Below are 17,852 nucleotides of genomic sequence, written 5' to 3' on the forward strand. Positions count from 1 at the left end.
CAGTTATTACTTTCATCCCAAAGTCTAACCACTACATCCATTTGACCTTTTTGGGCTACCTTGTTTAGGGACTCGTCAAATCCCACAACAATGTGTGACGCATTGGTACACATTTTTACAAGATCACAATGAAAATGTGGTGCTAAACCATACACTGTAAGATACGAAATTTTGGTTCTATGCAACTGCATTTTCTGCGCAATGTTGGAATCAGGGAACATAATTTTAAACAATGAGGCATTTGTATCAGCACTACGTAAAGAGATGTGTGACATTACTGTGGATGCACACCAAATTATTTCTGCACGAGTTACTTTGTCATTTAAAACAAATCTGTCTAAGTCACGTGCTTCTTTGGCTGTTTCAGAAGAGGGTACTAACTTGTTGACAGTTTCTATTTCAGCTGATGTAGAAGGTTGGTTTGTGTCCAGAAAAAGATTCTGTGAACATCTACTCTGCTGACTGAAAAAATTTTTAAGTGTCGAACATTCGGAGAGAGCTGCAATTCCTTTCTGGTGTTTTTTGCCATTCATGTGGCTTCGCACTGCCGTTTTCCCCATATTACTTAAAGAAAACACTGTCGCACACACACTACATTTTGCTGAAAATGGAGATCCTTGAACAGGTTGAAGCCAATCTTTAAATCTATCATCAACCATCCATTCGTGAGAAAATGAACACTTCGATAATGTACTCGCACTCATTTTTTTATGTAATGAAATATTTGCCCGAAAAATAACTAGAGGGAAGTGATATCTTTCAGCCCTTGCCTACGTCAATTTGCCGAACCCATGACAAAAAAAGACAGATAATAGTTTACGGCAAAACACATAAACAGCCAACCATTCTGTAGCCATTTTCAAGATGCCAACGACTGGTTATTTTTTCACGTGAAGAAATAACTAATTCGTCCGAATGGAGATTCGCGGAACTATATTGGATTGGATAAACTGTACGCAAAATGTCTACTTCACATATTTCTTAGACACTAAAATTCAACAGAAAACATGAGGAGATTCACGTGGTTTATGTTAATCAATTCAAGCGTACTTGCTTTCATAACGTTCATAAACTTTCAATACACGCCCGCCATTTCCAAACTAATAACGTAAACACCGACCGAAGCTAGCCGAGAGTATACGAAACACCAAGAGACGCTAGGCCCCGAAAGGCGCATATGGGTCATTCCATGTAATAGGGCAAATATATATTGTGAGACAGTTGTAAAAAAAAATTTTTTGAAAATGGTTTTTATTTAGTCAAAGTGAACCAGAAGACCTCAGTAACTGACTACTTATATGGGCAGTGAACAATATTGAATTTCAACACATTTATAAAATAAAATATTTCTCTCTGATGTGAGGGAATGATGGGTGAGGGAATGACGTGTGAGGGAATGATAAATGTAGAATGAGGGAATGATTCGGTTCTGATATTCTGGTTTCCTTGGCAACATGTTTGTTTCTTAACCAAAGTTACATAATTTTCAATTGAATAATGTACAACTTTCAATATTAAAATACTAATTTAAGCATAATCAGTTGCTAAAACAGCATGTAATCAGTCTCGTGAGTTTGCTATGCCAAGTTTAAATTACAATTTGAATCTAGTTTTACAAACTACGTACACTATATTTATCTTACCACAAATTACAATATCTGAAAGGAAAATAAAGCCTTGGCATGTCATTAGAAGACTCGAATTGGGTCTTTAAATTTATAAAAAATCCTACACCCTTTGTTAATAACAATAGGAGTTGTGACAGTGGCAACAATTTGTTTAACAGATATAAAACATACATCATTTTCATCTACATAAAATAATGTATTGTCCCCACAAGAATTTTTCAAAAACATGACTTCGATTTCATTGTTTTGTACACAACTTTGGATAATTCCCAGGAACTGGCAAATTTTTTGTTGTGTTCTTTTTCTTCTTGTCACTGCTAAAACGAACTAGGACAAAACTTCCGAGTGGAAGAGAGTTTTTGGTCCCTAGATTATCATCTTCATCCGATGATGAATAGACATCTTCATATCGGAGGTTTTTCTTTGAGCCTAACAAAACAGATTTGTCAGTCTCTGTAGGTAGAAAAAGTATAGTACCTTTATTGGGGTTTCTGGAAGAAGGACCAGATGTTTTGCTTTCTGGTTTGTCTTGCATTACATTACTGGTAGCTGCAGATGTTTCAAGTTGAAAACCTTTGCCCAAGTGGAAGTGAGAGCATTCACTTTTGCATTCAAAACAACTTGAACTTCTGAAATGTAGAACTGGAAAAGCCGAATTGAACATAACCTGATGCACTTTCAATGTGCTGGCGAAACACTTAACATTTCCTGCATGTTTGGCTAGATCTTCCATTGCACTAATGTCTTTGTGTTGAATTTCAAAAATCTTCACACCTGGATAATGCTGTTTCAGTACATTTGTAAGGCACTCAAAATTTTCAACATATTTGCCTTGCGCAACTATGCGGTCAGCAGTTCATTTCAACGTTCCCCCAATACCATCAGGAGCACCTTTACCGTGCCCTGACTCGGTGTAGTTCCAAGTAAAAATTGAAATGTTGGGAAATATATGACTTAGTTTTTTTTATATGCAGAACATTGTTTTATTCCTATACTGTGTAACAACTCACATCACTCTGTATGTGTATGTTTGTCAAGTTGATATTTTGTTGGAATGCCCACTCGAAAACAGGCTTAAGATGAGCCCAAACCGAAAATGCATCATGTCTTAATGACTTGCTCAATGAATAAAATGGATGTGCCTTGACACAGGACGAAAGTTTGCCTTCAATTTTCTTGTTTAAGATAAAATACACCAGTGTGAAGGGTAATTTGTTCCCTTCCTCCACCAAAATGAACAGCCTGTATTTCTTCACTGAATTTGCAATTATAGTTCTCACTAAAGTCTATATGAATAAATGCAGAACTTTCATCCAACCGATTTTTTGCTGCATTTAGAGTCTTGTACTGGTGTGCAATATTTCCTATATGGAGAAGGTATCTAGGAAAGATAGTTTCCAGCTCAGTTACCAATGATCTTACATCAATAATAAACTCTTCTTTTAATGGTTTACTTACCTTCTTTTTTTGGCCTTTAACCTCTATCCATTGCACTTTTACCATCCACTTTTTTACTTTGACTTCTTGCTCAGGATCTATGATTTCATAGTAAATAGTCTTGCTCTTGCAAGCATTGCATTTTCTCTGAAGACAAGCTAAATTGTCTTTGCAACAACAAAGCTCTCTTACCAAGTCCGATGGTTTCTTGTGTACATTGGACATCATTCCCTCACAACACTCATCATTCCCTCATAGTGAGGGAATGATGGTGAGGGAATGATGAAATTGTAGTTAACTGTTCCTCAAACACAGCAGGTTGAACTTGTTAAACTTTTCCTTACAGTTTGGGGAAATACCCATTTATTGTTACGTAAAACTATTAAAACTAAATTTTTTACTTTACTTACAGCTGATTAATGATTTGTGAGGGAATGATGTGTAGAAAAAATACTCATGAAATTTCAAAACTTATTGAAATTATAAAAAATTAATAATCACCATTGAGCCTGAAACTATCACAGCTTCACATCAACAACTAAGATAGCTGTCTACTGACTCACTAGCAATGGCCTTCATAGGCATCTACTGACCAGAAAATTAGTTAACATCGAGATGTGAGGGAATGATACCCGAACATGGGGACATAATTTAACTTTTTTTATTTTTAAGACGATAGGTAGGAAAAATGAAATGTACACATTTTCTAAAACTTTTAATTGTTTGGATTAACCCTAATAATTATGAAATCTCATTGCTCATAACTTTCAAAAAGAAATTGTGTCACAACATGTTAACTGTGGTTGGGGAACAGTGAGGGAATGATATTTCCAGGCTAAACTATTTTTTTAAATACATTTTTTTTAAATTATCTGACATTTCAAGTTTACTGTCTTTTAAAACAATTTATAGTACATTTTTAAAAAAATTGTCACGTTTATTGGACAATATTTTATTTAAGAAATGAGGCTGGGATATGAAATTTCCCCTTTTGCGTGGAATGACCCATATATATCATGCTGCGACCGCTTCACAAGTGGGCAGCACTGGTAGGGCCCCGCAAGGCGCATACATACCATGCGGCGCGGCGGCGCCCGTTCACCAATGCGAACGTCACGTCATAGGCTTACGAGGCAACAAGACAATATACCCCTTATTTTTTATTTATCGGCGTTATATTTCCTGCATAAATCCTGTTGTTTCCACTCTGTTGACACCCTGCTATTTTGCGCGAGTAAATCCGATCTCCAAAAAATAAATAAAAATTCCCGGTTTTAAGGACAAAATTCATGATATTTCCCTGATATTGCCAGGTGACAATAAAATCCCTGCTATATCCCGGTTTTCCCGGTTTTCCCGGTGAGTGGCCACCCTGTAGGTGCATACTTAAAATTAAATGTATAACACCTGTGCCCAGAAAACTGCTCGTAACTAAATAGGCACTTCGTTAACGATGCTAAGACTTTGCTGCAACTATTTTAGTATACAACGTGTATTTTAGTTAAATTTATTAACATTTCTGAATGAGTACTGCTGTATTTTCGTAAAATTAATACCACACACGTGATGTCACGGAAGTTGTTATTATGGCATAGTTGTAATGCACATGTTAATGAAGTCTCTATTGTTTTATATAATCATCCTAACTAAACTATTAATTTCAACGACAGTTCGTCATTTATTTGGGAAAAAAATTTTATCTTGGTTTTCATCTGAAATAAGTGCATATGGCCTGAACACTGGCGAAGTACACTGCTTTCAAATAAAATTACAATAATTTAAATTACAAAAAATTACAATTAAAACTTTTTTATACATCTGGTTATTTACTAAAAATACGTTAATGGAATTTTAAAGAAAATAGACCTTAGTTAACTTTAAAGAAACTGCATCTCTATGAAGATTCTAACCCCAAAACACTTTCTCTATATTAATCTATACACTACTAACTAAACATACCCCAGAACAAATGAACAGTAAGCACCAAAACGAAAATATTTAACAGAATTAGCATAAAATTTACAAAATAAGAAAGTTTTTTACAATAGCATAAAAATTACAATATACAATAAGCACGGATGTGTCTTATAGTGCCTGGTTGTAATACTACTATAACAACCACGATTTAGTGAATTATTTTGGACATACGCCATTTATGTTTTGAACTGTTAGTCATGTAAAAACCTTCGAAAACCAAATAAATAAATAAAATATTTAAAACAGAAAAAAAAAATTTCAAAGAAAATTAAGACTGAGTCAGATGTATTCGAACACAGTCTGAACCAGCAAGGGAAATAAAAATAAATATAGACAATACAACGAAAACATCACAGACCAAATATTTAACCTCAAAAAATCTAGACAGCACAAGAATTCTGTGAAAGGAACTTAGTCAAAAAAAAATGTATTAAACACAGACGAACACAGTGGACATACAGTGAGACAGATTGGATGCAAGCAGACAGAAAAACTGGACAACACAGCAAACACATAAACACAACGATGAAAATAAAAAATTCTGTGAGCAACACAACGACGACAGCACTAACGAACACAGAAGTATTTAAATGACATCAGGCACAAACAGTCTGTTTGTGCCTTATGGCGGAAACAGATGTCAGTTCCCGAAACGTAGTAACTACTGTCATTGAAAAACTTATGTGTTTGTTAGTGCTGTCGTCGTTGTGTTGTCCATAGTATTAGTCTGAATGCTCGGTTCGCCCACGCTTTGTTATAATAAGTCCTATAGCATTGATCATACAATTCCGTATTCCTGTAGCTGTCTCGCCAAATGCGCAAAACTGGCATGAGTTTTCAAGAAATTATATAACCACAAAACATTTTTGAAAAGCAGCATAATTATAAATTGGCCCCTTTGCATTACAGTTATTATATTGAGGAAAATACATTTTGTGGGAACAGATTTTTTTTTTGCTGCAACCAATAAATAGTTTGTGACTAAACAAATGTAGCACTAATAAACAGTTCAGTGACTGAGTAAATATTATCAATGTTACATATGATCAACAGCATACCAAGCTGCTAAGTTGGTCGATATTGTACTATTAGCCCCGTCTCGAAGCTTAGTCATGTCCTGATTAACCATTTCTAGTTATTTTGATTGTGTTTTGATGCAGTGTTTACCATTTCCTTGCCTTGAACTAATACTTGCAACATTGCACTTATTCACTGTCACAATAAAATAATTCACCTCCCTTCAATAAGTTGACAAAATTAGATCTAATACATATGCAGAACTCACAGTCTACTTGACAAATCACTTGCAGCACTGACTGCAAAGGATGTTTTCATAGTTCTGTCTGGCCGTTCATTAATATGATAACGGTAGTGTGCAAATTAAAACAGACCGAGATGTCTGACTGAATTTAAGTCTGCAAAGTACTGTATTGTAAATTAAAAGTTATCTGAAACAAGCATTTAAAAGCATCATGAAGAATTACGTAACGGAAGTTAAAGACAAAATTTCTTAAAATGCTTGCTTACCTATGTTATTTAAGTTCAAAAAAGCTAGCGTTCCACTAGTTCTTATATTTTTTAATCTTCGTGACATGATAAAATTATATTATTACAATGCTGTTTATGTAATGTATTGAAGTGACTCAACTTAAAGATTAAAGCATTGTTAATGTTGTTAATCTTGCTACTCTTTCACCAGAAATTGTAATCTCCATCATCAGGGTAACAGCCATGGTACAAAGAGTGGGTAGGTATACCGTGTAGGTCAGTAGTGAGGGCATATAGTTGAATACGTAACAATCTAGAGCCACTACGCTGCCAGGAACATGGCATATTAGATTTTGTCCGTTATCACTCCTAGTTAATATTAATATGCCGCTCTGTGCGTTCTATAATGGACGTAAAGTTTTTATCATTTCTGAAAGACGTTGGGTTTGCGAAGACAATATATAAATGTGTGTAAGAGAAGAGACACTGTTAACGTGATCACAGGTTATCACATATTGTGATCGTTGGAACGTTATCAACAGCACTCATAAAAATTAGAGTTGAATTTATTGTTTAATTAACTTGCGTAAGCGGTAGTATTTCTTTAGTTTATTTATGTTAGTTTTACCTTTGCATTACAATATCAACGGAATGTTCGTAATTATATATATATATATATATATATATATATATATATATATATATATATATATATATATATATAAACACACACACACACACAAACTCATGCCGTTACAAGCTTTTGGCTTCAAATGGTATATAGTCTATCCCATGAACGAGTGTAGGCCTACTTCTTTACATCTCGTAAAAGTAACTTTAAAAACTAAACGTAGTACCTATTTTATATTCGCAAATCTATGATATAACTTGCCACAGGGACGATTAAATGTGAAACGATGTAAACAGCAAAAGTACACAGCGTAGTTCACACAGGCTTCTTTCTTGTATATTACCCGCTTATTCACTTGAGCTTGTAGGGAGTGTTTGTTATGCGATTGATCACAGAGCATATTATTATCTAACATACAAGGACTTGTTTACTAGCTAGTGTAGGACAGTGACAGTTATATTTTTTCTTATATTTCTTACACAAGTTGAATGTAAACGAACAGTTTATAAATACACGCAAATGTTATATGAAATAACTTTCGGAGAACAAAGTAATTTGAAAATAATGATGTCTAAGTGGATGAATAAATAAAAATTTTATGAGTAGGGTACACGAGTCTCATACCCCGAGTGCAGACTTGTAACTGAGCGCCCGTTGTCATCTGCATGCCCTGAAGGATGCAGAAGCGACGGAATGAGAAGGGCGGGGGAAACGGGAGATCCCCGGCAATGTCCAAATGCAAAAATCTTGGATCACCTTTCGAAGAAATATTGCCTGTTTTGCATCATGTCGCTAAAATAATGACGTAGTCCTCTTAACAACTATATTTCCATTTTTGCCTTCATTATTTTCCCTTATGCCTAAACAATATTGAGCGAATAAACTCCAACTGGTTCAAACACAACTTCCAAATATGCATTCGAAATATTTAACGGTACATATTTTCGTACAAGAAAGTTCGAAGTGTGTACTTACCACTATTCGGTTAGATGCTAGGTTCACCATAGGCTCATTCACGCAATTTAACTACCACATTTAATTCTACATTTTGTTACAAATTATTTGTATTATTTGTGTTAATACAATATCATAATTTTACCACATATATTTACAATTGGGTATGTTTTTGCTAGCAGACTAACTATTGAAATAATGATGATTTGTTTTCGATTTGCTCTGCAACTAAAACACTAGAAAAAATCAAATGGAATTGACAACAAAAATGCATTTATTTACACACCGAATTTTGGTATGTTACTTTACTACTTTAATTAAGGATGATAAGCTGAGGTCGCAACGAGACCTTTGCACTATTTTTATCTTTCTTTATCATGTGCTTATTATAACACAGAAATTGAATTACAGTTTATGAAATTTTATGACCAGAAAATTTGTTTAACGTATTTAGTTTACAACAAGACTACAGACAATGTCAAACTACATCAATATATTACAATTGATAACTGGCACGATGATGTACTCTGAAAAATTACGATTTTAAATTAAAACAATGTTTAAACCTAACATGGTAATTTTCCATTTAAAACAATACGACGAGAACACTAAAATATTGTCAGCATACTTGTTATGTTACTTAACAAATACATCATATTTAATTTATGTAATTTTCTGTTAAATCCATGCAAAACTAATGATAACAATACATTTGGTTCTACAATATGTGATCCAACGAGTTACGTCTTTGCTTAACATGTTTCTTCACCAATTTCAGGCCAACCACACATAAGGAAAATTCAGTTTGGTGTTTACAAACAGATTCAGTTAAAATGTTTTCCTTGCGTATTTACTTTTACAATACAAACTTACAACTATGTACTGAAAATACTTTCCTCCCCTTCTTTTTTTAAATGCACATTTTTCGATGTTTTAAGATTTCATGGAAAACGAAACAAACGTAAAATTTTAATAATTTATTTTGAGTAATATTATTATTTAAAATAGGATTTAAACAATGCTCCCCCAAAACTGTTTACACATAATTTGCAGAGCTAGACGAATAAACAATTTTACCTTTAGAATGAATTTTTATATTTTATGTAGTACGCATTACTTGTAATCCTAATTCTATACGCAACTTTTCACGAAATTTCTTTCACTGCATATTTATTACTACTGACACAATTTACACTGATTGTTATTAGGTGAATTTTAAGTAAATACTACCTTTTGTAGCCGAACCCACAGTGCGAATTATGGAAAATTTTTATATAGTTTTTCGTTTCATGGTCCATAGACCTCAAATACAATTTGTGGACACGATAACTGCCGCAATTTTTTACCTATTACTTCTAAACTGATAAATAAATTCTGAAAGTGGAAAATTCGATCAAGTTCGTTAATAGGCAATATCTGACCAAAGTGGTAGAATTGGGGAAGGTTTTTCGAAAACCCGAAAAATCGCTATAACTCCCATAATATGAGAAATATCATATTCGTTTGAATGTATTAAAATTCTTACAAGTAATGCAATGAATTTTGGTCTTAGCTATTTTTTTATATGACCAACCATAACTGCAGGGGGTTGATAAATCAAGAATTTGAGGACAATAAAAAAATCATTGCTCCCAATGTAGGCACAACTTCGGATCTATGCGATTTTTGTATTATTGTTATGATTTTTATCTAAAACGTTTGTCTAAAACATTTTTGGATTAGACAAACGTTTTCTGAAAGGGGTCAATAAATAGGGGCGAATTATTAAAAATAATTCATAAAACGCCCTTATTGAAACACTACCAAATCCAGTCAAATTTTTTGTTAATTTTTAATTTTGATCTAAAAATTTAGTTTAAAACATTTTTTGATTAGACAAACTGTTTTTAAAGTGGTTATATAAATAGAGGTTAGTTATAAAATACCATTACTCCCTTAGAAGAAACACTATCAAATCAGTTCCAATTTTTTGTAAAACTTACAATTTTTATCTAAAACTTTTGTCTAAAATTATTTTTACGAGACGAGCCAATATTGCAAGGGGTTAAAAAAAACAAGAGTTGGAGAAGGAAAAAAAATCATAGCAAGGGCACAACTTCGGATCCGTACGATTTTTGTATTAATGTAACAATTCTAATCTTAAACTTATGTGTAGAAAAATTTTTGATTACACAAGCAATTGCTGCAAGGGACTGAAAAAAGAGTGATATAATTAAAAAAAAAATTACAGTTCCCTTCTTAGGCATACCATAAAATCCGTTCAAACTGTGCTTAGATCTGAGAATAATTAAAAGCTCATTATAATGTACTCTATGGAATTAATTTTTGTTTTTGTTGAAATTTTTAGTGTTGCAATTATTTTCCTAAGTAAATTTTATGTTACAAACCATTACTGCGTGGGGTGGGAATAAAAATGATAGAAATTTAAAAAATTTTATTACCTTTTTAACAAATATTTTTATATAACTTTAGAAACTTTTCCTAAAACGTTAAGCTGAAATAATTGTTGATAAAAAGAAAAATAAAAACCAAAGTTGGGATTATAAAAAACAATACTTACCTTAATAAGTATCAATTTAATCGATTTTTATTTTTACTACCTTTATTAATATTACCTTAAACCTTTGTCCAAAGGATATTGTACGACCACGTATTAGTGACAAGGATGAAAAGTAGTGTTTGAAGGTTGAAAACAATTACATAACTACTTAGTAGGTAAAATGTTAAATTTGTTTAGACATTAAATGCTGAATGCATCGAGTTGAGAAAAAACATTAAAAATAGTTTGGCTGTCTGGAATGCAAGAAAATGTTTAGTCGGACATTTTTTAATATTAGGTAAAATATCTATAATAGGATGTTATGTACATTAAGTTTTTAAAATGTTCCAGGAGTTTATAAAAATCTTCAAATCACTTCCACTTTGGAATCTACGTACGCCTGTAGGCATTGCTGAAATGGATTTTTTATATCTATTTACAGATGCACACGAGATAGTTACATAAATGTATCATCCAGTGTCAACAAGTTACCAATTCCAAATTAATATGTTTCAAAAGGTAATATCAATACAAACTTTTAATATATTATCGTCGAAATATATCTTTGACTTTTTTTTAAATAGATGTTTCCTTATGCATAGGGCCCCCTGAAAGTGGTAAATAAAATTTTCAGATTTCGTCATTAAAAATTACCAAAAGCGGTGTTAAAATTCACTTTAAAACACAAAAGCTGTGCTAAAATTCACTTAAAAACACAAAAGCAGTGCTAAAAACTAAAAAAAAAAAAGTGTGCGTTACCGTAAATATATCTGAAAATATTTAAGTTAAATAATTTTACTTGAACCTACTCATTACTGAATACCCTAAACAAATAGGTTACATATATTTATATGACAATACTTTTGATTTAGACACTGATTATTAGTTTGTTCCCATAAACTAATCTGGAAAACTATTAATCCCTTTAACAAAATTGAGGATGCACTACAACGCCGAAATGCCAAATGGATCACGACGACAGCTAGAAAACTGCTGTGTACCACAACGCCGAAAAATGTCATTACAGGGCTGCCACAAAGGTTGGGTTAGGTTAGGCTAGGCTAGGCTAGGCTAGGCTAGGCTAGGCTAGGCTAGGCTAGGCTAGGTAAGGTAAGGTAAGGTAAGGTAAGGTAAGGTTTGGTTTGATTGTGGTATTTCGGCGTTCAGGTACATTTAAGAAACACACACAAATTCATTCAGTTGATATTTCGGTGTTGTGGTCAATTTTGACATTCGGCGTTATGGTATTTCGGCTTTGTGGTCAATTTTGACATTCGGCGTTATGGTATTTCCGCGTTGTGGTAACGACCCAACAAAATATATAAAAACTGTTGGCCAACTAATCATCATCGTCACACCATTTGAAAATTAATGTTTGTTTACATTTTTCCGCTTTTTGGCGCGATTTAAAATGCTTGTGCCTGGTTCGCCCGATAATCTGCCCCCGGCTGACGTGATATGGCCACTCACGTAAGGCTGTTTCAAACACCGTTCGCCCAATCATCTGCTTGCTTTTGTATTTATCCGGTGTCGCTGTTCCAAGCTGACGTCAGTGCCCCAAGCGGTGTGCGTACGCTTTAAAACTTCGCCTGTTTGTCTTATCTATCCAAACATTATGCCGGAAAGGAAAATAAACGCAGTAGTTTTGCATATTTTTACAGTATATTTTTGGTTTTAACATTATAACGTGAGCGTGTGTAATCTTTTGTTTGCTTTAGTGCATTTATGATTAATGTTTGGCGGCCATGTTGCTGTGTTTGTTTACCATTGACGAGACAAGTATTTTACCCAATATTTAAATTTCGCGTAAAAACACTGCGATTTCGCATTTTAATACAAAATTTCGTGTAAAAACGCTGTGTTATGGCGATTTCGCGTAAATACTGTATTTAACGGTGATTTCGCGTTTATCGTTGTTTAATCACGATCGCGAGAAGAACAGGCCCCTACTTATGCATAATGATAAACACAATAAAATCAAATTTAATTGGAAAATTAGTAAATCCACTTTGAAAACGTTAATGCATAAAGTGGCTTACTTACATTCTGCACTTAACGATTCAAATGTTGTTAGGTGTTTTACATTACCTGGAAGACACATATTAATATTATACAAATTGAAACCAAATTACAAAATTTGCATCTTCGTTTTGCAGATGACGTGCCATATAACATGTATATTTTCTTTGAAATTCTATCCAAATCGGCTGCAACAAAAGACCTAACTATAAAATGTGTTCAACAATATTTTTGTTTTAAATTACAGCATTTTGGAACAGATGTTGAAACTTATACAATTTTTATTTCTATAAATATAGCTATATTATGCATGCAGAAAAAATTCTCTTTTCTTTATTTAAAATACTTCGCAATGAAAAATCAGATACATCAAGTCACGGTTAGGTTTTTTAAGGCCTCCTAGGTTTATAATATATATTTAAATGAAATTAATTACATTAAAAGATTAATGGATATTATTGTTGGCAAAACAGTTTACAATTATACTGACAAATTTGGATGTTGTTTGACTAAATGGTTTTTGATTTACGGCGAGTTGAGTTTGACAGATTTTTTGATGCGCGTGAACATTTACTGCACGCGCTAGCAACTGACGATCAAAAATTACACACTCCTTGCGCCTTACACATCCCAGCTATGCCACAGGACGAGATTGCCCTCCCCCTCTCCTCACTCCCCACCATCCTGTTTTTCTCTTCATAACGGCCCAACCCAACCCCAACCCCTCTAGCCAGACACAGTGGCGGCAGCTAATCCTGCTTGATTGACAGCAGCTACCCAGCTACGACAGTGCGCTCTATGAGGATATGCTGGAACTTTTTGCTAGGCTTTTCCGTGACTTCCGTGGCTCCTCCTCGATTTTGTCATTTCCTCCTTCCGTCTCCGGCCTGTCGCTCACTCTTAAGGAATTTCAGAATGAAGCTCCAATAGCTCCTTTTCTGTATAGTACTCTTCATTTGATGGTCAAATCTGTAATGGAAAGGTTTGTGAAAGGAGATATAATATTGAACAAAGACATCATGAAGATATATCTAACACTCAGTGATAATCTTATATTTGCAAAGAATGTTGACTTGGGATTTTCCACAAAAGATGCATTAAAGAACTCTAAATTACATGTGAAAGAAGTAGATATTCTTCATTTCAAACATGATTGTGTCAAATTCTACAAATCATGTGTACAAAAGATTCTTTCTAAGTCACCTCTCTCATTTAGGTTATCAAAGTTTGTATCCTGCTTGGATCCAACAGAAATTTGTGCTAGTCCCACATTAGCTCAACACAGGATGCAAAATCTTTTAGAAGCACTTGTTGAGAAGAGGTGGATGGCTGGTTTGCTAGCAGACAAAATAAAAAGTGAATTTAGGGAGCTATGCAAGTTACCATATCTGCTGGAATCTATAAAATCGTACAGAAGAAATGAAGTAAGGTTGGATAAATTTTGGATGCAAGTTGTTGATTTTGATATGCTTTCACCAAATCTTACATTGTGGTTAAAATGATGCTGATTATGTCCCATGGAAATGCATAGGTGGAAAGGGGCTTTTCAGTAAACGCAGAATGCCTTGTTGAAAATCAACACGAAGAGAGTCTGATAGCATTTAGACAGGTGTATGATTCTGTATCAATTTTAGGGGCATAGGAAAAGTTTTAAATGATAAAAGTCTTATCCATTCGTGCCGGAATGCTCATGCGAAATATGTGGAACTCTCAGAAACTAAAAGCAAAAAAAAAAAAAAACCTGAAGAGTCAGTTGCTATCCAAGAAAAGAAAAGGAAGGCCTTAGAAATTAAGGAATTGGAAGCCAAGAAGGCTAAACTGCTAGCAGATGCAGCAAAAGCAGCTGCATTAATTGAAGATGAGATTTCAATGAAAAGAAAGTAACAAGTAAGTTGTCCATTTCCTGTTATCTTCTAAGTGCATATAATATACCTAATTGTAATAATTCCTATGTAGTTCAATAATTTTACGGTGTTAAAAATATCTTACAGCCATTGTTTGTTGTGATTTATAATTTTGAAGTTTGTTGCCATGCAATTTCAGTGATTTGAGAAAACCTGGAAAAAACCAGGAAATTCAACATGTCAAATGGGTGGCCACCCTGTTATCACTGCTATTAAATTCCATGGTTTCGCATGATCTTACGGTACAAGCAAAGGTCTTCCATACCTGAAAAATCGACAAAACAACTCACATTTGCCTCGTTACAGACTGCAGTCAAAGAATTCTAAATAACATGCCTGAATCGCAGTCGCGAAATTTGCTTTGTAACTACACAATTAAATTATTTTAAAACCTTCGCCCGACCTTTGTATTCCAGTACCAAGACCACACAGCTATTGGCCAACCTGACTACCTCTATCCACGAAGGAGGGAGGTGGTCACATATCCCCCACAACCAATGACATACAAGCTTAAGGCACACTTTCAAAAATCAGCCAATCAAAGCACAAGTTACAAGAAATGAAAAAACTTTGCATACATATAACTAAGGGCTTTCCCTTTTGTCTCTTTTCAATTTTGATGATACATTTGTCCTTGAGTTCCCACGCTCAGCAAGGAACCACCATTTCTGTCTCTCTCTCACACTTTAGGGCATCATCTGCATCTTTAATTCTCACTCTAACCTGATGTGATTTAATTTACTGTTCAATTACATCATAATGCTTTAAGACAAAGGATAATAACCAAAACAGTAAAGAAAAATGTATAAATACATGTGAAATCTTTAGTAACCAGCCAAATAGGTAATTCTGACTTTTAGCAGCTTCAAAAGTTTAAATTAAGACATACATGCATACAAACAAACATTAATTAATGATAAATAAAAACAAAACAACAAATTGCTAACATACGACTACCTCTGAATGTTTAATCAGCCGTTATTTACATTGAAACAGAAATCCTAACCAAGTTCTGAAAAACTGATCAAAAAACATAATAAAATTATTCATGCCAATGTGTTGTATGTTGAGGGTAAAGGCCTGCAATGTTACAGGACAAATTGATTATTCAAAATATGTTTTGACAGTAATTTTTATTTTAGTGTATCTGACATTTTGTAAGATAAACCCATGAGACAGGGAAAACAGGGAGGAATCAAAGAAATGAGCTGAAGTAAGAGTGGGAAAACCCTGGTAAGGTTGTTACATCTTACAACCGGCTTGTCAACTGCCCAGTGCTTAACCAGCCCGGATCCACAACTTTCACGCATTCACATGTACGGTTAAAAGTTAAAATACTGTTTTTTTTTAATGGGTCTGTTGCTGTTGTCATTATTACACATCATACCTACATAAGTGCATAGTTAACTGCTCACCTTTAAAACTTTCAAGTATGGCTTAGTGAATCTAGAGACTAGTTTAATGTGAAAAAATTCAATTTTAACCGTATACAGTTTTTATTGTATAGACGTGAAATTGTTAACTTATAGATTTATAAATTAGTTGACATTTTAAACAAAGTATTCAACATTTAAATTTTTTAAAGTATTAGTGATGTAGGCGTATTGCCAGTTGGCTGGTCCCTCCTCTAAAAATCGTGGTTTTGTGTCATATGATTATTCAGATATGTAGTAGAAATAGTTAGCAAATTGGGATTTTCATTTTATTACTTGGTAAGGGAAGGTATATTCAAATCTCCTTTTTTTGTCTCTTTCTTCCTTTATCTCTATATCTTTTGTCTCCTTTTCTCTTTCTTCTCTCTTCTCTTTTGTTTTTCCTCTTTGTTTGTCTTTCTTTTTTCTTGTTTTTTCTTGGTTGGTGAGGCGAGTTGTAGCGCAGCTGGAGTGAGCGTGCCAGGTCAGTAGTGATGTGTTCCCAGGCGACGTCCACTTGAAGCACATCTCGTGTGGCTGCGATGTTGTGTGGGCGTGTGACGACCAAGGCACCGTGTACATGACGATGGGCTCTCCGCACGAGATGGCTGTGTCATCGACGTTCTCTCCAGTTTGGATCACTGTCGACGACAGATCACAGCGCAAATATTTTTTCACAAAGGTTGGTTCTTCATTTATTTCGTGCAACAATTTTTTTTTCCTTGCATTTGCTCCTGCTACCAACTTAAGTGAATGATATTGAAAGTGTGTATGTGGATGAACTACATTCACAAAGTGTCTCTCTTTAAAAGCATTTGTTCTTATTCAATAGCAAGAAATACATTTATACATATATGAAAAGAGATTGTATTTAAATATCTTCAACTTTTTAGAATGTTGTAGCATTGTAAAAAATCTTTTGAATGTTGCATCAGGTCTATTTGATGGCTGTGAGGGTTTAAAATGTTGATGACATTTTTGATTATAATTTAAAAAATTATTATTATTTTGTATCATTACCCTAACTATGTTTAACCATATCAGCCCTAAGTGGTACAGTTTGACTAGCAGGACCTGTAGAGGAGTGAGGTGTTATAAGATACACAGCCATAGTTGGTGTCAGTTTTCTTCCTTGCGTGGTTTGCTAATTCAAGCAGATATTTTAGCTGTCCTGTGGAAACATAAAGGATGAAGCTAGGTGTTGTGCAGATATGCAGTGATGTCTTGTTGTGCTGTTGCAGGTGTTCGTTGGAACACAGACATCCATGGTGTGGGCCATAGATAACAAGAGAAATGTTTATGTGAGAGAAGCAATCTTCCATGATTTTCAGCTGGGCATTGGCTGGGTTCTGGTTTTGGGCATTGAGGCTGTGGACCTGAGTATAAGGTTCGTATTTCATTGTGATGTGCCCCCACATTTGCACTGTTTTTTACGGTGCTGTGATGCATGGTGAATAAATAATATTTTGTGATTGTTTATTCTGCTTATCCCACTTGAATCACATACCAGAGGATCCAGATTTTCATTCTTTTAGTTTGAATGGTTCATTATTAAAGACCATGGTCCATGGTAATTCCTTCATTCATAAAATTTTGTTTTTGTGTTTTTTCTTCGCTAATAACCTTACTTTTACTTGACATACCAGTAAAACTATAAATAATATGATTGTGTTTTTTTATTTTATTTTTTTAACTCACCAAGATTGCCAGTATGAACTTTAAAGATAAATAACTTATAGTAACATGATATGCTGAGAATTTTTTATTTCATTTTACCTTGTGAGCTAAAACTTAAACTTCAATGAACTGAAATATAATTAGGTCCTCAAGGAATTAGATGATTATGTATTTATCGTGCTTTAT

The 17,852-nt window shown here is 33.9% G+C and overlaps 1 protein-coding gene across 2 annotated transcripts in view; it reads left to right on the forward strand.

Moving 5' to 3' along the window:
- LOC134527402 (tectonin beta-propeller repeat-containing protein 2) overlaps positions 1 to 17,852 on the forward strand; it is a 203,458-nt gene that overhangs the window by 166,436 nt on the left and 19,170 nt on the right. For both annotated transcript variants that reach the window (XM_063360066.1, XM_063360067.1), the window contains exons 15-16: positions 16,496 to 16,671; positions 17,231 to 17,376. In XM_063360066.1, the coding sequence (XP_063216136.1) occupies positions 16,496 to 16,671; positions 17,231 to 17,376 (322 nt within the window). The remainder of the gene's footprint in view (positions 1 to 16,495; positions 16,672 to 17,230; positions 17,377 to 17,852) is intronic.

This window comes from Bacillus rossius, chromosome 1, assembly GCF_032445375.1.
Source record: "Bacillus rossius redtenbacheri isolate Brsri chromosome 1, Brsri_v3, whole genome shotgun sequence".
NCBI lineage: Eukaryota > Metazoa > Arthropoda > Insecta > Phasmatodea > Bacillidae > Bacillus > Bacillus rossius.